The following is a 22,631-nucleotide window of genomic DNA, read 5'->3' as shown; positions in this document are numbered from 1 at the left end:
GGCACCAGCGCGTACCTTATCAAACACGTCCTGGTACTCCCCATAATTGGTGGGCAACGCAGAGTCCGAGGAGGCACACAACACCTTAACCGGCCCACGGATGCACCCGGCCCCACACTGGAGACCACGAGAGAATCTCGGCCGTTCGCCAATTAAAGGTTGGATTGTGCGTCTGGAGCCAGGGATACCCCAAAACCACCGAATAGTGCGGAGAAGAAATAACCTGGAAACAGGCCAACTCCCTGAGAACAGCCCCAATAGCTACTTCAACTGGCATGGTCTCGTGGGTAACCTGCGGTGGTTGCAGGGGCCTGTCATCTATCGCCTCGAGAACCAATGGGGTAACTCGAACCTGCAGGGGAATGGAGTGCTGGGCAGCAAACGAGCTGTCCATAAACAACCCGCCGGCCCCAGAATCTACCAACACCTGGGCCATCACCGAGCCCTCCGCCCAAGAGAGGACAACGGTGATCAGTGGTTTATCTCTGCGGAACGCCGGGGACGAGGAGACTCCACCCAAGATCTGTCCCCGACAGGATCTCAGGTGCGAGCGTTTCCCGGAAGGACCGGACAGGACTGCCGAAAGTGCCCACCAAGGCCACAGTACAGGCAGCGACCCTCCCGACGCCGAGCGGCCCGCTCTCCCTCGGAAAGGCGAGCAAACCCCAGCTGCATGGGCTCACCACCCGACGATCTATCCCCAGGAGGTGTGGTAGGAGAGGGAGGAACGGGTGGGACAGAAAACACAGGTGCCAGTCGATTGGAAGGCCTCCGCAGGCGTTCCTTGAGTGAAGGCCTCTCCCTGAGCCTGGTATCAATCAGGATCAGGAAGGAAATTAGTGCTTCCAGATCCACAGGCAGTTCCTTGGCTGCAATCTCGTCCTTCAATGCATCAGAAAGACCCTGAGATAACGCAGCCACCAGAGCCTCATTGTTCCAACCCACCTCTGCCGCCAGGGTATGAAACTCTATGGCGTACTCGGCAATGGTCCGTGAACCCTGATGCATAGACATGAGCAGCTTGGCAGCCGAGGCGGATCGAGCCGGTATGTCGAATACCCTACGGAAGGCATCGACAAAACCGGAAAACTCGTGAATCACCGGGTCATTCCTCTCCCATAAGGGATTTGCCCAGGCCAAGGCCTTGTCTGAGAGTAGCAATATTAGGAAACCCACCTTTGACCTCTCCGTCGGAAAAGCGTGGGGTATTAATTTGAAGTAAATCCCCACCTGGTTGAGGAACCCATGACACTGACTCGGCTCACCCCCAAAGCGCTGTGGAAGAGGGGATGAACCAGTCATACCTCTGGGCACCGTGGGTGCCGCAGCAGCCGCGGCGGTAGGCGCAACAAGCAGAACAGCAGCGGGAGCGACTACCGGAGTGACAACCGGCCTAATAGCACCAGGAGTAAGGTGCGGAGTGCGTGCAAGCAGGGTTTGCAACGCCTGAGCAAACTGATCCAAGAGGAGATCTTGTTGATCCAGTCTGGCGACCAACATTGGAAGCGAAGGCTTACCTGCACCGTCAGGATTCATGGCACTTGTGTAATGTCAGGGCAGGGCTGTGGAACGGACAGGTAGGCCTAGTGGCAGGGTAACGCACTGGCTGATGACAACCACCACCAACAAACCGAAGTCCCTCAGGGCGCGGAGTCTAAGTCCCAGGCTGCCCTTCACCAGGGCCCCTGGTGGTGGGGATGGACTTGACGCAGCCAGGAACCAGGTCGCGGCCCCCGAGACACCCCGGCTGCGGTAATGGCCGCCGCCAATGACGTGTAGCTGGTAAGAATGACAATAGCGTAGTCAGGCAGGCCGGCTCGACAACAACGGGACAAAACGGTACAGAACAGTAGACAGAGAATCACAGGTCACAGGCCGGGTTCAGCAACAGAAGGTCAGATCGAAGGAAAACACAGAGAATGGTCTTAGTCACAAGCCGAGTCAGATACCAGAAGAGTCACGAGAGTATACACAGAGCTGTAGCAAGACAAAGACACAAGACACAAGAAAAAAAGAGCATATGTGGATCCCAGGCTTATATGTACTCAGCTACACCCCTCTGGGGGATGGACCTCAGAGACCTGAAGGCATAAAAGATTCCCACCATGCTCAGCAGAAATCCAAGATGGATGCCAGCACATGGAGTAACATAACCTCTGGGAAAAGGTAGGACCTTGACAGGTATCACTGGAGATAGTCACCTGGAAGGAGGCTGCCATTCTGTCCTTGGGCCTTGTGAGTACAGACACTGAGAGATCTTGGGGCCTCTGTGTGCTCTGCTACCCCTCTGGTGCTTGATAGTCAGCATTAGTCTTGAGAAAAGGGAACTCTGGCTGGTGTTCTGAAGAGCTTGTCCAAGTGTTGCTACTGCCAAGAACTTTGCTCAGCTACTTTACCTTTGGGCTGTAACACTTGCTCAGGTGGGTGACCTGAGAGCCTGAAGTCAGAGAGAGTGACTCTGGTTCTACATTATGCTGACTGAGGGGAGCCATCTGCCAAAGATCTGTCTGGTGTCACTGGAGATAGTCACCTGGAAGGAGGCTGCCATTCTGTCCTTGGGCCTTGTGAGTACAGACACAGAGATCTTGGGGCCTCTGTGTGCTTTTCTACCCCTCTGGTGCTTGATAGTCAGCGTGGGTCTGAGGAAAGGGAACTCTGGCTGGTGTTCTGAAGAGCTTGTCCAACTGCCAAGGACTTTGCTCAAGTTTTGCTGTTTTTATGGACTGTCGCAGTCTGCCGCAACAGGCCTGTAACTGAGGAGCTCAGCCCTGATACTACTGCTAAAGGGACTCGGCTCGCTCCTAAACTACTTGTTGCTGCAATCTAAAGAGAAGTCTACTATCTGCTTCAGCCGGGACTTCTACAGGGACTTCACCAGAGCTCAACTAGGAGATCAGCTAGATGTCCTCAGTGTGAAGAGTTCTGATCTTGGAGCATCCTACTACAATTCCCCATCCCTATTCCTCTAGACTGGTCATCGAAGACAACGAGCCAAAGTGTGTGTGTGTGTGCGTGCGTGCGTGCGTGTCTAAGGTAGGGGAGACCTGGTCAAAAATACAAGTGGCTCCTACACAGTCATAGGAGGATGGGGGATGGTGTCACCACAAGCCGTCCAATCCAAGATATCACCGGCACACCACATCTAGATATACAGAACACTTTAATGTCACCAACAGAAAGTATATTTACACCACAAAATGTCCTCAGCCAATGACAGGTGAGGACGCCATTTTTATTCTTCTCCTGCCATCCATGGCCAACCCAGTCCCACACTTCATTCACGTCTTTGGTGACCTTCTTATGAACTGTTTCTTCCATGATGAAAATCAGCCATGTAGTATATCTGAGGTGTATATCAAGGGGTGCTTCTTCCCCACATGAGAGCTGGGATGTCCAGCAACATTCAGCTAGAGGACATTTCCCACACTCAAGGTACTAATACACCTCCAGGGTTGTGTGGGACCCCAGGAAGACAGGACTTCAGTGAGGAACATTTCTCACACTTCATCCATGCCTTTGGTGACCTCATACTCCATGGCTGATCTTCATCATGGAAGAAACAGTTCACAAGGAGATCAATCCGAGGTGTATATCAGGGGGTGCTTGTTCCCCTCATGAGAGCTGAGATGTCCAGCAACATTCATCTAGAAGACATTTCCCGCACTCAAGGCTCTAATACACCTCCAGGGTTATGTGTGTTCTCCGGTGCAAGACAAGACTTGTGTGAAAAGCATTTCCCGCACTCATGGCAGGATTATGGTTTTTACCCCCATGTGCAGTCTCTGATGTCTGTAAAGATTGGACCTCTCTGAAAAACATTTTCCGCACTCATTACAGGTATACGGCTTCTCCCCTGTGTGGGATCTCTGATGTCTGTAGAGATAGGACTTGTCTGAAAAACATTTCCCGCAGTCTGCACAGGAATACGGCTTTTCCCCCGTGTGGGATCGCTGATGTATGTCCAGTGCAGATTTATGAAGAAAACATTTCCCGCACTGAGGACAGGAATGCGACATTTCACATGTATGCAATCTCTGATTTTTGCAAAAACGAGAATTTTCTGAAAAAGATTTCCCGCACTCAGGACAAACATATGGCTTTTCACTCATATGAGACCGCTGATGTCTTTCCAGGACATGTTTATGAAAAAAACTTTTCCCACACTCAAGGCAAGAATATGGCTTCTCACCTGTGTGCAGTCTCTGATGTGTACAAAGATTGGACTTCTCCAAAAAACATTTCCCACACTCAGGACAAGAATATGGTTTCTCACCCGTATGCAGTTTCTGGTGTCTGTAAAGTTTGGACTTATCTGAAAAAGATTTCCCGCACTCAGGACAGGAATGAGGCTTCACTGCCATGTGAATCATTTGATGTGCGGCAAGTTTTGATTTTCGTAAAAAACATTTCCCACACTCATGACAGGAAAATGGCTTCTCCCCCGTGTGAGTTCGTTGATGTCTGTAAAGATGGGATGACTCTGAAAAACATTTCCCACACTCAAGGCAGGAATACGGCTTTTCCCCCGTGTGAGACCTGCGATGTTTAGTGAGATCTGCTTTATGTAGGAAACGTTTCCCGCACTCAGGACAGGAATGTGGCTTCTCCCCCGTATGAGATTTTTTATGCACATAAAGACCAGATTTAAAACTGAAAAATTTCCCACACTCTGTACAGGGAAACCTCTTCCCTGTGTGAAGGCCGGCCCGGTCCCGCACAGTCGGAGGTTCCTCAGGATACGAGGAATCCGATGGTCCATCTACACTGGGTGGAGCGGGATGGACATTGGAGGGAGCCGGGTTTTCTCCTGGACTATACTGTGTGATGTCCTCATCTTCTACTTTCCAGTCTGGAGACAAAGTGAGACAATCCTCGGAGGTTTTCCTCATCTTCCGGCCATGGACTAAAATACAAAGACAAAGAGGATTACTAGACAGGAGCTGATTGGTTCCCCCAAACCAGGACTCCGCCCACATCAGGCAGCTTGGTCTCTGAGGATATGCCCTAGATAGGTAGGTGCTGTAGGCCTGTGAGCCCATTCTGGGTGGTGGGGGATCTCGGTGGAGACATTATGGACACAGCCACCTATTCTCTTTAATGGAATAAATACATTGACTTTACTGCCGAATGCGACTCTCATCCATATTCCCAATGTTGGGGCCGAGACGGCTCATTGGGAGTCAGCAATACTCCATGAATGACCCACCTGTGCTGATTTCTGTGTCCTCTCCCACAATTATCCTCATGATTCCATCCTCCTCCATAGAATGCCCATCATCCCTCACATACGCCTCTTCTTCTTCCTCAACTTTTATATCTGTCAGATCTTCACCCTAAACCAAGAGGAGAGAAAATATCATCTGTACATGATAAACGTTAATATTGTGACATCACATAAAGAATCTGCATTATGTCCATGAGTCCATGTTCTAGATGACAAAAATAAAAATGCAATTGGCGCAAGAGAATTTGTAGTGGATATAACGTTCACTCAGTAAATCTTAAACAAAATAATCCAGTAAACAGAAATTAAAATATATAATCATATATGCTAGTAATAAAGGGACAACAAGTAAATGATGCAGCTTTAGTGGTGAGGGAGGGGAGGGGGGGAGGGAAAGGAGGGGAAAAAAGGCCTTGTGATGCAAACAGTACTGGATTGAGATAGATGGTATATACAGTTGCAAGAAAAAGTATGTGAACCCCTTGGGATTACGTGGAGTTTTGCATGAATTGGGCAGAAAATGTGCTCTGAACATCATCTAAGTCACAACAATAGAAGAACACAGTCTGCTGAACATAATACTACACAAAAATTAGATGTTGCCATGGTTTAATTGCACATAACATGTAAACATTCACAGTGCAGGGAGGAAAAAGTATGTGAACCTTTGGACTTAATAACTGGTTGACCCTCCTTTGGCAGCAATAACCTCAACCAAACGTTTCCTGTAGTTGCAGATCAGACCTGCACAACGATCTGGAGTAATTTTGGACCACTCCTCTTCACAAAACTGTTTCAGTGTAGCAATATTCTTGGGATGTCTGGTGTGAATCGCTCTCTTAAGGTCATGCCACAGCATTTCAATCGGGTTGAGGTCAGGACTCTGACTAAGCCACTCCAGAAGGCGTATTCTGTGCTGTTGCAGCCATTGTTTTGTTGAATTACTTGTATGCTTTAGGTCATTGTCCTGTTGCATCACCCATCCTCTGCGGAGCTTCAGTTGGCGGACAGATGGTCGTACGTTTTCCTGCAAAATGTCTTGATAAACTCTGGAATTCATTTTCCCATCAATGACAACAATCCGTCCAGGCCCTGAGGCAGCAAAGCAGCCCCAAACCATGATGCTCCCTCCGCCATGTTTTACAGTGGGGATGAGGTTTTGATGTTGGTGTGCTGTGCCTTTTCTTCTCCACACATAGTGTTGTGTGTTCTTCCCAAACAACTCAATCTTGGTTTCATCTGTCCACAGTATATTTTGCCAGTAGTGCTGTGGAACATCCAGGTGCTCTTTTGCAAACTTCAAACGTGCTATAATATTCTTTTTGGACAGCAATGGCTTCCTCCGTGGTGTCCTCCCATGTACTCCATTCTTGTTTAATGTTTTCCTTATTGTAGATGTGTCAACAAAAATGTTAGCATGTGCCAGAGATTTCTGTAGGTCTTTAGCTGACACTCTGGGATTCTTCTTTACCTCATGCAGCATTCTGCGCTGTGCTCTTGCATCATTTTTACAGGACGACCAAGCCTAGGGAGAGTAGCAACAGTGCTAAACTTTCTCCATTTATAGACAGTCTGTCTTACCGTGGACACATGAACATCAAGGCTTTTGGAGATACTTTTGTAACCCTTTCCAGCTTCATGCAAGTCAACAATTCTTGATCGTAGGTCTTCTGAGAGCTCTTTTCTGCGAGGCATGGTTCACATCAGACAGTGCTTCTTGAAACCAGTAAACCCAAAACAGGTGTGTGTTTTTTAAGGGCAGGACAGCTGTCAGCAACACATCCAATATCATCACACTGATTGGAGTCAAGGTTGGCTCACTCCTGGCTCCAATTAGCTCTGGGAGAAGTCATTAAGCTAGGGCCTCACATACTTTTTCCTCCCTGCACTGTGAATGTTTACATGTTATGTGCTATTAAACCATGACAACATCTAATGTTTGTGTAGTACTATGTTCAGCAGACAGTGTTCTTCTATTGTTGTGACTTAGATGACATTCAGAGCACATTTTATGCCCAATTCATGCAAAACTCCATGTAATCCCAAGGGGTTCACATACTTTTTCTTGCAACTGTATATGTGTGTACATATATATACAACGCTGCAATGTAGACACCGTCGTGAGGCTTGCACTTTCTAGAGTAAACCGGACTCTGTGGTAAATGGAGAAGAAAGAGAAGTGCGCCAGACCAGATGATCCAACCTACCAACCTTGTAATGGTGAGGGATGGTGCGACCTTCCTCTGTGGAATCCCGAGAATACAGAGGACGGGAACATCTCTCTGGTGGGTTCCCATGACTGGATCCATCTACCTGAAGATGGAGAGGGATGGTGTGACCTTCCTGTGTGGAATCCCGGGAAAACAGATGACGGGGACATCTCTCTGGTGGGTTCCTGGTATTAGGTGGCTCCATCATATCCTTGTGTTCTTCTGAAAACTCCTCCATTACTCCATACTCCTCATCCTCCTCTGTATACTCTTCTTTAACATCAATATTATCATCCCCGAGGATTCCACTCTGAGTACTCTGAATGTAAATTGAAACATTAATTGTAACAAACATGCCATGTATACATTATAACCACCAGTGATTGTTCCTCACCTATCTGATGATGGTGAGGGATGGTGTGACCTTCCTGTGTGGAATCCCGGGAATACAGAGGACGGGGACATCTCTCTGGTGGGTTCCCATGACTGGATCCACCTACCTGATGATGGTGAGGGATGGTGTGACCTTCCTGTGTGGAATCCCGGGAATACAGAGGACGAGGACATCTCTCTGGTGGGTTCCCATGACTGGATCCACCTACCTGATGATGGTGAGGGATGGTGTGACCTTCCTGTGTGGAATCCCAGGAATACAGAGGATGGGGACATCTCTCTGGTGGGTTCCCATGACTGGATCCACCTACCTGATGATGGTGAGGGATGGTGTGACCTTCCTGTGTAGAATCCCGGGAATACAGAGGATGGGGACATCTCTCTGGTAGGTTCCCATGACTGGATCCATCTGTAGGAAACACACACACTGACTGAATCCATTGTTTCTATGTGTTTATCAGATGATGGGGGATCTAGGTGGATCCTCCGTACTGCTGTCTCCTGTACAATAAAGTCTCCTCTTACCCAGTGATGTGAGGGGTGGCTGATTGTCCATCATGACGTCCTTGTAGAGGTCCTTGTGTCCTTCTAAATACTCCCACTCCTCCATGGAGAAATAGACAGTGACACCCTGACACCTTATAGGAACCTGACACAAACAATGATACAGTCACCATCCAGACACATCCCTTGCCTGTTACTGGAGAATGTCCCAGAATTCCCGGCACCGCTCACCTCTCCTGTCAACAGTTGGACCATCATGGTGGACAGTTCCAGGATCTTCTGCTCTTTGTTCCTCTCAGGTATGGGAGAACGAGGGGGAGGCACCATGGTGGGGCTCTGGGTCCTGCTCCATCCTCCTGAGATTGGCTCCCCACTAGACTTCTTCACTACAACATAATCCTACAGATCAGGAGAAAGAGAAACCGATATCAATCATCTGACATCATCTACATGTCTACAAGAAGAACATGGTCTATTGGCCAGACTAGACCAGAGTGATGTCATGTGACCTCCCAGAATCCTCCTCACCTCTCTGGTCAGGTCTGTGTGATGTCATGTGACCTCCCAGAATCCTCCTCACCTCTCCGGTCAGGTCTGTGTTTTATTAATAGAGATGAGAGTGATGTCATGTGACCTCCCAGAATCCTCCTCACCTCTCCGGTCAGGTCTGTGTGATGTCATGTGACCTCCCAGAATCCTCCTCACCTCTCCAGTCAAATCTGTGTTTTATTAATAGAGATGAGAGTGATGTCATGTGACCTCCCAGAATCTTCCTCACCTCTCCGGTCAGCAGGTAGATGATCTCCAGTGTGAGGTTTAGTATCTTCTCAGTCATGTGACTCCGGTCCTCCTCCATCCTGACCAATGGGTGGATGACTTTGGGCAATGAAAATAAGAATTACTTGGACAGTATTGGTCACACAGTAATAGGATGAGGATGTGGGGCTGGGGTACTGTGAGGGTTGCTACCCCAATGGGAACACATTTAGTTTGGACTGTTTAGTGTTTGTTACATCTTAGAGGTCTCGGGACCCTCTTGTCCTTCCAGGTCAGAAATTCCCTTTTCTCTGTTGGGTTGGATTGGTCTCTGAACTGGTTTGAAGTATGCTGAAGTATGAACTGGTTTGAAGTATCCAGGACATTGTACAGAGTGGTGGTGGGCTCCTGGAGATCCTAATTCTAGCAGTGGGCACTTCCAGAGCCTGGAAGGTATTGAACTGAACTCCTATACACATTGTACTGATGCCCTGGCCATCCCTTAGCCAATGTTACACAAACACCTCCTCTAAGAACAAGTGTCCACCAAGAGGTGAAGGACTGCCCTTCTTTATTCCACTTGGTATCCTAAACCAGATGAGTTTAGCAGTAATACGGTGAGAAGGTGAAGGTCGCTTTCACTTCCTTCACTGGCAGGTGGCAGTACATTAAGGTCTTAAAAAATAAATGCAGATGGGAAGAGAGGACCATCCCAGAACCATAAAGCCCCTCAGCTCCTCTACTTCCCTCAGCTCCCCTTCTTCCCTCAGCTCCTCTACTTCCCTCAGACCCCTCAGCTCCCCTTCTTCCCTCAGACCCCTCAGCTCCCCTTCTTCCCTCAGACCCCTCAGTATTTCCTCCCTCTGACACCAATGATGGAACATATTCTTCATGGCCGGCTGGGGGATGTTTTCTTCCTCCTGACCAGCAATGTAAGGGTCTCTATGCTCCATACTCCTGACCCCGGCACTCCATCATTGTGTTGGATGCATAGTGTAATGATTGCCCATTGGCTGCCTGTTTAGTGCAATCATCGCCCTCTGTAGGCCATGTATGGTCATTGTCTTGTCTGTTTATTGTCAGTGCTGCTTGTTAGAGGACCATATTACTAGAATGTATCTCCACAATGAGAATACTGTGGCCCCGGAAGTGGGGGAATGTTCTGCCCCTGAAGGGGTTAATCTGGGTTCCCACACTATATATGTGTGTAACATCATCTGCTGGAGATAAAAGACGTCACAGTGACTATGAAGGAAGAGGACGGGCGTGACGGTGGAGGGAGAGGAGAGGACGGACGGACGTGACGGTGAAGGGAGAGGAGAGGACGGACGGACGTGACGGTGAAGGGAGGGGAGAGGACGGACGGACGTGACGGTGAAGGGAGGGGAGAGGACGGACGGACGTGACGGTGAAGGGAGGGGAGAGGACGGACGGACGTGACGGTGAAGGGAGGGGAGAGGACGGACGGACGTGACGGTGAAGGGAGGGGAGAGGACGGACGGACGTGACGGTGAAGGGAGGGGAGAGGACGGACGGACGTGACGGTGAAGGGAGGGGAGAGGACGGACGGACGTGACGGTGAAGGGAGGGGAGAGGACGGACGGACGTGACTGTGAAGGGAGGGGAGAGGACGGACGTGACGGTGAAGGGAGAGGAGAGGACGGACGTGACGGTGAAGGGAGAGGAGAGGACGGACGTGACGGTGAAGGGAGAGGAGAGGACGGACGTGACGGTGAAGGGAGAGGAGAGGACGGACGTGACGGTGAAGGGAGAGGAGAGGACGGACCTGGCGGTGAAGGGAGAGGAGAGGACGGACCTCGCAGTGAAGGGAAAGGAGAGGAGAGGACGGACGGACGTGACGGTGAAGGGAAAGGAGAGGAGAGGACGGACGGACGTGACGGTGAAGGGAAAGGAGAGGAGAGGACGGACGGACGTGACGGTGAAGGGAAAGGAGAGGAGAGGACGGACGGACGTGACGGTGAAGGGAAAGGAGAAGAGAGGACGGACGGACGTGACGGTGAAGGGAAAGGAGAGGAGAGGACGGACGGACGTGACGGTGAAGGGAGAGGAGAGGACGGACGGACGTGACGGTGAAGGGAGAGGAGAGGACGGACGGACGTGACGGTGAAGGGAGAGGAGAGGACGGACGGACGTGACGGTGAAGGGAGAGGAGAGGACGGACGGACGGACGTGACGGTGAAGGGAGAGGAGAGGACGGACGGACGGACGTGACGGTGAAGGGAGAGGAGAGGACGGACGGACGGACGTGACGGTGAAGGGAGAGGAGAGGACGGACGGACGGACGTGACGGTGAAGGGAGAGGAGAGGACGGACGTGACGGTGAAGGGAGAGGAGAGGACGGACGTGACGGTGAAGGGAGAGGAGAGGACGGACGTGACGGTGAAGGGAGAGGAGAGGACGGACGTGACGGTGAAGGGAGAGGAGAGGACGGACGTGACGGTGAAGGGAGAGGAGAGGACGGACGTGACGGTGAAGGGAGAGGAGAGGACGGACCTGGCGGTGAAGGGAGAGGAGAGGACGGACCTGGCGGTGGAGGGAGAGGAGAGGACGGACGGACGTGACGGTGAAGGGAGAGGAGAGGACGGACGGACGTGACGGTGAAGGGAGAGGAGAGGACGGACGGACGTGACGGTGAAGGGAGAGGAGAGGACGGACGGACGTGACGGTGAAGGGAGAGGAGAGGACGGACGAACGTGACGGTGAAGGGAGAGGAGAGGACGGACGAACGTGACGAGGAAGGGAGAGGAGAGGACGGACGGACGGACGTGACGGTGAAGGGAGAGGAGAGGACGGACGGACGTGACGGTGAAGGGAGAGGAGAGGACGGACGGACGTGACGGTGAAGGGAGAGGAGAGGACGGACGGACGGACGTGACGGTGAAGGGAGAGGAGAGGACGGACGAACGTGACGGTGAAGGGAGAGGACGGACGGACGTGACGGTGAAGGGAGAGGAGAGGACGGACGTGACGGTGAAGGGAGAGGAGAGGACGGACGTGACGGTGAAGGGAGAGGAGAGGACGGACGGACGTGACGGTGAAGGGAGAGGAGAGGACGGACGGACGTGACGGTGAAGGGAGAGGAGAGGACGGACGGACGTGACGAGGAAGGGAGAGGAGAGGACGAACGGACGTGACGAGGAAGGGAGAGGAGAGGACGGACGGACGGACGTGACGGTGAAGGGAGAGGAGAGGACGGACGGACGTGACGGTGAAGGGAGAGGAGAGGACGGACGGACGTGACGGTGAAGGGAGAGGAGAGGACGGACGGACGTGACGGTGAAGGGAGAGGAGAGGACGGACGGACGGACGTGACGGTGAAGGGAGAGGAGAGGACGGACGAACGTGACGGTGAAGGGAGAGGACGGACGGACGTGACGGTGAAGGGAGAGGACGGACGGACGTGACGGTGAAGGGAGAGGAGAGGACGGACGTGACGGTGAAGGGAGAGGAGAGGACGGACGTGACGGTGAAGGGAGAGGAGAGGACGGACGGACGTGACGGTGAAGGGAGAGGAGAGGACGGACGGACGTGACGGTGAAGGGAGAGGAGAGGACGGACGGACGTGACGGTGAAGGGAGAGGAGAGGACGGACGGACGTGACGAGGAAGGGAGAGGAGAGGACGAACGGACGTGACGAGGAAGGGAGAGGAGAGGACGAACGGACGTGACGAGGAAGGGAGAGGAGAGGACGAACGGACGTGACGGTGAAGGGAGAGGAGAGGACGGACGGACGTGACGGTGAAGGGAGAGGAGAGGACGGACGGACGTGACGGTGAAGGGAGAGGAGAGGACGGACGGACGTGACGGTGAAGGGAGAGGAGAGGACGGACGGATGTGACGGTGAAGGGAGGGGAGAGGACGGACGGACGTGACGGTGAAGGGAGGGGAGAGGACGGACGTGACGGTGAAGGGAGGGGAGAGGACGGACGTGACGGTGAAGGGAGGGGAGAGGACGGACATGACGGTGAAGGGAGGGGAGAGGACGGACGTGACGGTGAAGGGAGAGGAGAGGACAGACGTGACGGTGAAGGGAGAGGAGAGGACGGACGTGACGGTGAAGGGAGAGGAGAGGACGGACCTGGCGGTGGAGGGAGAGGAGAGGACGGACCTGGCGGTGGAGGGAGAGGACGGACCTGACGGTGGAGGGAGAGGACGGGAGTGACGGTGGAGGGAGAGGACGGGAGTGACGGTGGAGGGAGAGGACGGGAGTGACGGTGGAGGGAGAGGACGGACCTGACGGTGGAGGGAGAGGACGGGAGTGACGGTGGAGGGAGAGGAGGGAGAGGACGGTGGAGGGAGAGGACGGACGTGGAGGAAGAGGACGGACATGACGGGGGGGGGGGGTTACTGGGTGTAAATATAAAATCAGATCTTATTACCTCCTTTGCTGCCACTTCCAGCAATGTCTCCTCTCTACTTCCTCCCGACTCACCTGGAACTTATTTATACCTGACATCACTTCCTGTCTTCCATAGAGACTTCCTGTCTGGGTAGAAATGAGATCCCCACCTTGTGGAGCTCAGGGGAACTGCAGCCCCGAGAACCGTCTGGTAGTGTGACCCAGGCCTTGTGCTGGGTGTGTATGGACTGTATGTTCTCATAGAGGGGTCACCTCCACTCCCACCAAGGGGGACAGAAATATATGACTGCCTAGTCCAGTCTTTCTCAGCCAGGGGTCCTCCAAATGGTTCTAGGGGTCCTCCAAAGGGTTCTAGGGGTTCCTTTAGCAATGAACAATATCTGTCAGTAACAACTGACATGAATGATCTGAAAGGGGGGCAGTCTTCCCACTGATGACCATTTTAAGAATGTCCTTCCCCCACTGACCACTGATATAAGGGGGTCCTTCTCCCATCAGTCACCAATGTAAGGGACCACTACACTGACCACTGATATAAGAGGGTCCTTCTCCCATCGGTCAACAATGTAAGGGACCACTACACTGACCACTGATATAAGGGGGTCCTTCTCCAATCGGTCACCAATGTAAGGGACCACTACACTGACCACTGATATAAGGGGGTCCTTTTCCCATCGATCACCAATGTAAGGGACCACTACACTGACCACTGATATAAGAGGATCCTTCTCCATTTGGTCACCATCCCCTGGTGATGCCATGCAGAGCGGAAGGAGACCAGTGATCATCTGTCATAACAGATCCCTGATGTCCCATTAAAGAGAGCCTGTCATAACAATATCCTATCACATAGGAGGTTATTGCTTCTTTATGTCAAAGCTTTAAAGTTAGGTGAAAAAAGTTAGTTACACCCAACACTTAAAAGAAAAAAGGAACGGATATGTTGTCTATGTTGGTGTTGTCTCAATCTTTGGGGTAGCTGCAGCTATAGACACTTGCCTCATGTTCCATAGCTTGGGAAGCAGCTGCTTGGTGGAGATACCCAGTTGGGGTGTCCGGAGTCCGTCACATTTGGTGGCAGCAGTGGGATGTCCGAGGTCCAGTACCTTGGGCATGTTGTGGGTCATTTGGCAACAGCGCCCCAAAACTAGCTAAGGTAGAGGCATTTGCCAACTGGCCCACCCCCCCACAGATGAAAACCCAGTTCTTGGTGTTCCTAGGCACTGCAGGGTATTATAGGAGGTTTGTCCCTAACTATAGCATGATAACTAAACCCCTTACTGTCCTGACCAGAAAGAATCTTCTCCATCAGGTCTTGTGGTCCCCAAAGTGTGAGAATGCTTTCCATTCCCTGAAAAATGCTTTAATTTCTGCCCCAGTCTTGGCTGCTCCTGACCTGGTGGGCCGGTTCAGTACCTTGGGCATCTAGTGGACCGTGGGCAACAGCGCCAAAAACCAGCTTAGGTAGAGGTAATTGCCAACCCAGGTCTAGATGTTCCTAGGCACTGCAGAGTATTATAGTAGGTTTATCCCTAACTATAGCATGATAGCTAAACCCCTGACTGACCTGACCAGAAAGAATCTTCCCCATCAGGTCTTGTGGTCCCCAAAGTGTGAGAATGCTTTCCATTCCCTGAAAAATGCTTTAATTTCTGCCCCAGTCTTGGCTGCTCCCGACCTGGTGGGCCGGTTCATTACCTGGGGGATCTGGCAGACCATGGGCAACAGTACCCCATACCAGCTCAGGTAGAGGCAGTTGCCAACTGGCCCACACCCCGGACAAAAGAAACAGGGCTTGTCTCATTATTTGGGGTAGCTACAGCTATAGTCACTTGCTTTGTGTTCCAGAGCTTGGGAAGCAGCTTCTTGGTGGAGATAACCAGTTGGGGTGTCCAGAGTCCGTCGCATTTGGTGGCAGCAGTGGGATGTCCAAAGTTCAGTACCTCGGGCATCTGGTAGACCATTGGCAACAGCGCCCCAAACCAGCTAAGGTAGAGGCAGTTGCTAACCCAGGTCCTGGCATTCCTAGGCACTGCAGGGTATTATAGGAGGTTTGTCCCTAACTATAGCATGATAGCTAAACCCTGTGACGAACCGTCCCTTTTGTGATAACATTTTGCCCTTTCTGTTCCGGTTTTATTCTCCTTGGTAAGTAGTCTTCCCCTTCTCCCCTTGGTAAGTGGTGTTCCCATTCTCCCCTCGGTAAGTGGTCTTCCCGTTCTCCACTTGGTAAGTGGTGTTCCCGTTCCCACCTTGGTAAGTGGTCTTCCCGTTCTCCCCTTGGTAAGTGGTCTTCCCGTTCTCCCCTTTTGTAAGTGGTCTTCCCATTCTCCCCTTGGTGAGTGGTCTTCCTGTTCTCCCCTTGTTAAGTGGTCTTCCCGTTCTCCCCTTTTGTAAGTGGTCTTCCCATTCTCCCCTTGGTGAGTGGTCTTCCTGTTCTCCCCTTTGTAAAGCTGTATATGTTTAGGAGCCGTTATGTAGACAGACATTCTACACTGTGTAGGGGAATGTGAACTTGTAGTCTTTCACTTCTCTAGATTTCATACTGTGCTGTTGTGTTGTGCTGTAGAGTTTTGTTGTGGGTGGGGAAAACCAGGTGCCAGACTGGTGGGGGTGAAGGGGTTTGGGATATCGGAGAATGATTGTCTTTGAGCTCTAATACCCGCCTTGGCAGAGCGCTGGAAGACTTTCTGGAAAAGGGGACCATTGGGTGAGACGCACTGCTCCGCACGAGGAAGCCCAGGCGGAACGGTTCCACCACAACTGGTTGGCAGCGGTGGGATCTTTCCTCATTGCGCAAAAAGTCCAAACCACCAACCGGGACCCCATCTTTTTCACGGAGACGTCCCTGCTCGGCCAGATGGATGTACGGGACCTCCGGAAGCCAGCTCTCCAAAGCCAACTTGTCGCTCGGGGAGGTATCGCTGGCTCCAAGACCAGAGAGGAACTGTTGGATGAGATTATGGCCCTAGACCAAGGGGATGCGCACCCCACTTCACCTGATGCACACTCCACTACGCTTGAAGCGAACATTGCTCCGCCAGAAGTGAACTCCGCTTCACGGGAAGAGTTGGAGGAACAGAGCAGCTCATCGCCCCCTGAAACGCCAGGCCCACTTAGCACCGTACAGAGACCCCTATACCATTCGCATTTACGACAAGAGGTGGAGTGGCGTTTGGCTCTGTTTGGCAACACTCCCACCCCCGAACAGATTTCCAAGGCCCTGGACGATGCCACCCAACTGTGGCTTAGTCACTCACGGTCATCAACTGAGGGCTCGGTCTGGGAGGGGATTACTTCCCGCCTTCTCCAGACCGTAACCGGATCAAAGAAAATTCCTTATGCTGCTTTTAAAACTTTCTCGGAGGTGGATGGGGACATTGACAGCTTTCTTCAGGACTTTGAACGGTTGTGCACCATCCATGGTGTGGCAACCCAAGACCGGGTCCCCATTGTGAGCAGCAAGCTAACCGGTCAGGCTGCAGACGCATTCAGGACCCAACAGCTACTGCTTGGATTATGATTATGTTAAGGAACACTTGCTGGCCCGCTATGCTCTCACCCCAGAGGCGTATCGCTTAAAGTTCCGGGCACTCAAGAAGAAACCCCAGGACACCTTCACTGAATGGGGACATCGGTTACAACACGCTGCCCGCAGCTGGGTCCGAGGGTGTCAGATCACCAAACTAGAGGAACTGTTACAACTGCTGTTACTGGAGCAGTTTTACAATGGACATCCAGGGGATGTTAGACATTGGGTCCGGGGCAAACATCCCCTAACCTTAGCCGACGCTAGTCGCTGGGCAGATGAGTACCTGGACAACAGAAGGCTAACCGAGCCCGCCATTCCCCCTGCACCTCATCCACAACCAGTGGTGCCCACTCCGGTCACCCGAGAATGCCTTAGACCACCCACACCCACACAAAGCGGTCTGGCCCACGCTGTTATGGCTGCAACCAAACAGGGAACATCTGCATTCATTGCCCCCCGGAATCCACCAAGGCCCCAGTCCAGCCAACCCCCTCAGGGCACTTCCAACCGACCCACCACTCCCTATGGCCGAGCCTCTGCCTACTCCCTACAGGACTACCCCAGTGACACCGCCTCTTCATGGAGGAATTTTACAATCAAGGATGACATCGTGGTCTTTCACGAGGCTAACCCTCTCCAGGCTGCCACGCCGGACAATCACCGACATCACCAACAGGTTGTCCATCTTAACGGCCATCGGGTCCAAGGATTACAGGACTGGGGCCACACTCACCCTAGTCCAACCCCAACTGGTACCAGACTGGGCCAAGACCGGGTGGTCTGTGGCCGTACGGGTAGTGGGAGGCCATGTCTACTGGATTCCTACCACAAGGGTTCATCTGGACTGGGAGGCCGGGGCCAGGGACGTTGAAATTGGAGTAATGCAGAACTTGCCAGCTGAGGTTCTCCTTGGAAATGATCTGGGAGTCCTGGTCTCCACTTTTGGCACTGAGACCCCTGCCGAAGCTCATCCGGTCACCACTCGCCACCAGACTAGAGAGCACGCTGCCGCTCCACCTGCCGAGGTTCCGATAAGAGTCGAATACCCACCCCCTGCTGAGCTTGTCCCTGCCCTGACCTGGGATTCCCCCACTGATTTCGCTAAAGAAACAGCCAGTGACCGAACCTTAGACCCCTATAGACGGAGGGCTGGAAGTGATCCTGGGGGATTGGGAGATGTAAGGTATGGGTGGGACCAGGGCAAGATGTACAAGGTCCACGTGGGGAGCAGGGGTGGGCGCTGCCCAAATACCTCACCGGCAGATGTTAGTACCAAGGAAGTATCGGCGTGACCTCCTCCAGATTGTGCATGATATTCCCCTTGCTGGGCATTTGGGCAAGCGACGGACCCTGCATCGCTTAACCCAGAGTTTCTTCTGGCCAGGAGTATCGGGGACGTTCGGGACTACTGTCGGTCTTGTGAGGTCTGCCAGAATGTAGGGAAGCAGGGAGACCGGCCCAGGGCCACTCTGAGGCCCCTAGCCATAGTCGGGGAACCTTTCAGCCGTATCACCGTGGACCTAGTGGGGCCCCTGACACGGCCTAGTCCCACGGGCAAGAAGTATATCTTGACCATTGTCGACAATGCCACCCGGTACCTGGAGGCCGTAGCGCTGAGAGATGTGCAGGCAGAAACAGTTGCTCAAGCCCTGCTGCACATCTTTACTCGGGTAGAATTTCCTCGGGAGATCCTGACCGACCAAGGCACGCAGTTCACGGCTGAGCTTACCCAACAACTTTGGAAGTTGTGTGGGATCAGACCACTGTACAGCTCTCCCTACCACCCCCAGACCAATGGGCTCTGCAAACGGTTTAATGGTACGCTGAAACAGCTCCCCCGAACGTTCACCATGTCCCATAAGGACTGGAAGCGGCATCTTCCCCACCTCCTGTTCGCTTACCGAAAGGTACCGCTGGAGTCCACTGGGTTCTCTCCCTTCGAGCTGCTGTATGACCGCAGGGTTTGGGGACTCCTGGATCTCCTACGCGAATACTGGGAGGGAGCAGTGGCTGAGGAGGGCACCTCGGTGGTGGCCTATGTGCTGGAGCTCAGGGAGAGGCTACAACGGTTGACGACCCTAGTACGGGACAACCTTGAGGCTGCCCAGAGCCGACAGAAACAGTGGTATGACTGGTCTGCCCGAGACCAAACGTTTCACTTAGGACAGAAAGTGTTGGCCTTGAAACCAGTCAGGCATGACAAATTACAGGCTGCCTGGCAGGGCCCGTACCAAGTGGTGGAGCAACTCTGTGATACCACATACATTGTAGCTCGCTGTTCGGATGGAAGGATCCGGCAAACCTTCCATGTGAATATGCTGAAACCGTTCATCAAACGACAGGAGGACAGTGTAGCTGCTATTTGCGCTCTGGCTACCGATGACTCAGAAACGCTTCTTCTGCCGGCGGACGGACAGTGCCAGCTGAGTGTAGCAGATGTAGATATCAGCACACGGCTGCCTCCCAAGGCCCAGTAACATACCCGCCAACTGCTCCAAGAGCACTGAGGGCTGTTCTTGTCTCTGCCCGGTTACACCACCACAACTGCCCACCGGGTAGACACGCAGGGTCAGGCCCCCCTGAAGCAGGCAGCCTACCGAGTGCCCGAGTCCGTCAGAGAAGGCATGAGGAGAGATTAAGGAAATGTTGGATTTAGGTGTGATAGAACCCTATGACAGTCCCTTGGGGTCCTGGTACCCAAGAAGGACGGAACCGTCCGGTTCTGTGTGGACTACCAGAGGCTCAATAACCAGACCGTGACCGATGCATACCCCATGCCCCGGATAGACGAGCTGCTGGACCGGATGGCCAGAGGTAATTTCCTTACCATCATCAATCTCTGCAAGGGGTACTGGCAGATTCCGCTGGATGCGGACGTGGTACCAAAGTTGGCATTCATAACCCCTTTTGGCTTGTACCAGTCCAGGGTCATACCGTTTGGGATGAAGAATGCCCCGGCTACCTTTCAGAGAATGGTAGATAAGCTGCTGGATGGGCTGCAGGACTTCTCCTGCGTCTATCTAGACGATATAGCGATCTACAGTGATAGTTGGGAGGATCACCTCCGACACCTCAGGGAAATGCTTAATCGCATTGGGCAAGCAGGGCTAACTATCCGACCGGACAAATGCAATGTTGTGGTGTCTGAGGTCCAATATCTAGGATATTGGGTAGGATGTGGGAAGCAACAACTGGCACCGGCAAAGGTGGTAGCGGCAGCAAATTGGCCCACTCCCCAAACCAAGACCCAGGTCCTTGCCTTCCTAGGCACTGCAGGGTACTACCGTAAATTCATCCCCTACTACAGCACCATTGCTAAACCCCTAACGGATCTGACCCAGAAGAATCTGCCCCGACAGGTTGTGTGGTCCCCAGAGTGTGAAACGGCTTTCCAAAAGCTCAAACATGACCTGATCCATGCTCTCGTTTTGGCTGCTCCTGACCCTTCCAAATGGTTTTGTGTTCACACCGATGCCTCCACTTTTGGATTGGGTGCTGTTCTGAGCCAAATCTGGGACGACGGGAACGACCATCCAGTGGCCTACCTAAGTAGAAAGTTGTTACCCCGGGAGGTGGCCTACGCTGCTGTGGAGAAAGAGTGTCTTGCCTTGGTATGGGCCCTCAAGAAATTGCAGCCCTACATGTACGGGTGCTCCTTCACCGTACTCACCGATCACAACCCCCTGGTATGGCTAAACCGGGTCTCCGGGGACAATGGTCATCTGCTGCGGTGGAGCTTGGCCCTCGAACCCTATAACTTTACAATCCAGTACCGACCGGGGAAGCAAAACACCAATGTGGATGGGTTGTCCCGGCAAGCTGAGTTGGAGAAGTAACCCCCTTAACCGACCAGCCCCAAGCGGACCCATTTGAAGGTCTCGCCGGGTCTGGCGGGTGTTACGCAAAGGGGGAGCCTTGTGACAAACCGTCCCTTTGTGATAACATTTTGCCCTGTTTCAGTTTTAACCCCTCGGTAAGTGGTGTTCCCGTTCTCCCCTCGGTAAGTGGTCTTCCCGTTCTCCCCTCGGTAAGTGGTCTTCCCGTTCTCCCCTCGGTAAGTGGTCTTCCCGTTCTCCCCTTTGTAAAGCTGTATATGTTTAGCAGCTGTTATGTAGACAGACATTCTACACTGTTTGTATAGGGCAGTGGTGGGCAACCACCTTTTTTTTCAACTGAGCCAAATCTCGCCAAAACCACGATTGAAATTTATTTTGAGAGCCACATTTTTAAAACTGAAAATAAATCCCCCATATAGTAATTCATCCCCCATAGTAATTCATCCCCATAGTAATTCATCCCCCATATAGTAATTCATCCCCCATAGTAATTCATCCCCCATATAGTAATTCATCCCCCATAGTAATTCATCCCCCATATAGTAATTCATCCCCCATAGTAATTCATCCCCCATATAGTAATTCATCCCCCATAGTAATTCATCCCCCATATAGTAATTCATCCCCCATAGTAATTCATCCCCCATATAGTAATTCATCCCCCATAGTAATTCATCCCCCATATAGTAATTCATCCCCCATAGTAATTCATCCCCCATATAGTAATTCATCCCCCATAGTAATTCATCCCCCATATAGTAATTCATCCCCCATAGTAATTCATCCCCCATATAGTAATTCATCCCCCATAGTAATTCATCCCCCATATAGTAATTCATCCCCCATAGTAATTCATCCCCCATATAGTAATTCATCCCCCATAGTAATTAATCTTAATCCCCCATAATAATTAATCCCCCATATAGTAATTCATCCCCCATAGTAATTCATCCCCCATATAGTAATTCATCCCCCATATAGTAATTCATCCCCCATAGTAATTCATCCCCCATAGTAATTCATCCCCCATAGTAATTCATCCCCCATATAGTAATTCATCCCCCATAGTAATTCATCCCCCATATAGTAATTCATCCCCCATAGTAATTCATCCCCTATATAGTAATTCATCCCCCATAGTAATTAATCCCCCATATAGTAATTCATCCCCCATATAGTAATTCATCCCCCATAGTAATTCATCCCCCATATAGTAATTCATTCCCCCTATAGTAATTCATCCCCCATAGTAATTCATCCCCCATATAGTAATTCATCCCCATAGTAATTCATCCCCCATAGTAATTAATCCCCCATATAGTAATTCATCCCCCATAGTAATTAATCCCCCATATAGTAATTCATCCCCCATAGTAATTAATCCCCCATATAGTAATGAATCCCCCATATAGTAATTCATCCCCCATATAGTAATTCATTCCCCATATTGTGTCAATTCACTTACCTTTGCTCCGCGCGTTCCTCTCGCCGTGTTCCCGTGCCGTTTCGGTCTTCAGGGCGGACTGTGAGAGGAGAGGAGTTCGTCACGCTGCCCCGCCTACATCCTGACAGCCAATGTTTGCCACGCTCCGCGGGCCGGATTAAAAGGTCCGCTGGGCCGTAGTTTGCCCATTGCTGGGCTAGCTGCAGAGTCCTGACTTTTGGGGCAGCCGCCCGAGGGGAGGGAGGGGAGCGGGCGCCCGGCACACAGAAGAGCCGCATTAAAGTTTGTAAAGAGCCGCATGCGGCTCGCGAGCCGCGGCTTGCCGACCACTGGTATAGGGGAATGTGAACT

The 22,631-nt window shown here is 52.1% G+C and overlaps 1 protein-coding gene across 1 annotated transcript in view; it reads right to left on the bottom strand.

Moving 5' to 3' along the window:
* The window catches only part of LOC149456016 (uncharacterized), a 66,621-nt gene extending 44,287 nt beyond the window's left edge, over positions 1–22,334 (bottom strand). The window contains 9 exon segments of the mRNA XM_089685659.1: positions 3,682–3,763; positions 3,765–4,903; positions 5,207–5,333; positions 7,436–7,753; positions 8,139–8,236; positions 8,353–8,476; positions 8,563–8,730; positions 9,110–9,207; positions 22,302–22,334. Of these exon segments, the coding sequence (XP_089541785.1) occupies positions 3,682–3,763; positions 3,765–4,903; positions 5,207–5,333; positions 7,436–7,753; positions 8,139–8,236; positions 8,353–8,476; positions 8,563–8,730; positions 9,110–9,187 (2,134 nt within the window). The 5' untranslated portion in view covers positions 9,188–9,207; positions 22,302–22,334.
* Between the last annotated feature and the right edge of the window lie 297 nt (positions 22,335–22,631).

Source organism: Staurois parvus, unplaced genomic scaffold, assembly GCF_062004578.1.
Source record: "Staurois parvus isolate SC_StPar_1 unplaced genomic scaffold, SC_StPar_1.0 ptg000380l, whole genome shotgun sequence".
Classification (NCBI taxonomy): domain Eukaryota; kingdom Metazoa; phylum Chordata; class Amphibia; order Anura; family Ranidae; genus Staurois; species Staurois parvus.
Note: the sequence above shows the minus strand (reverse complement) of the source record. Positions and strands in the feature narration are given on the sequence as shown.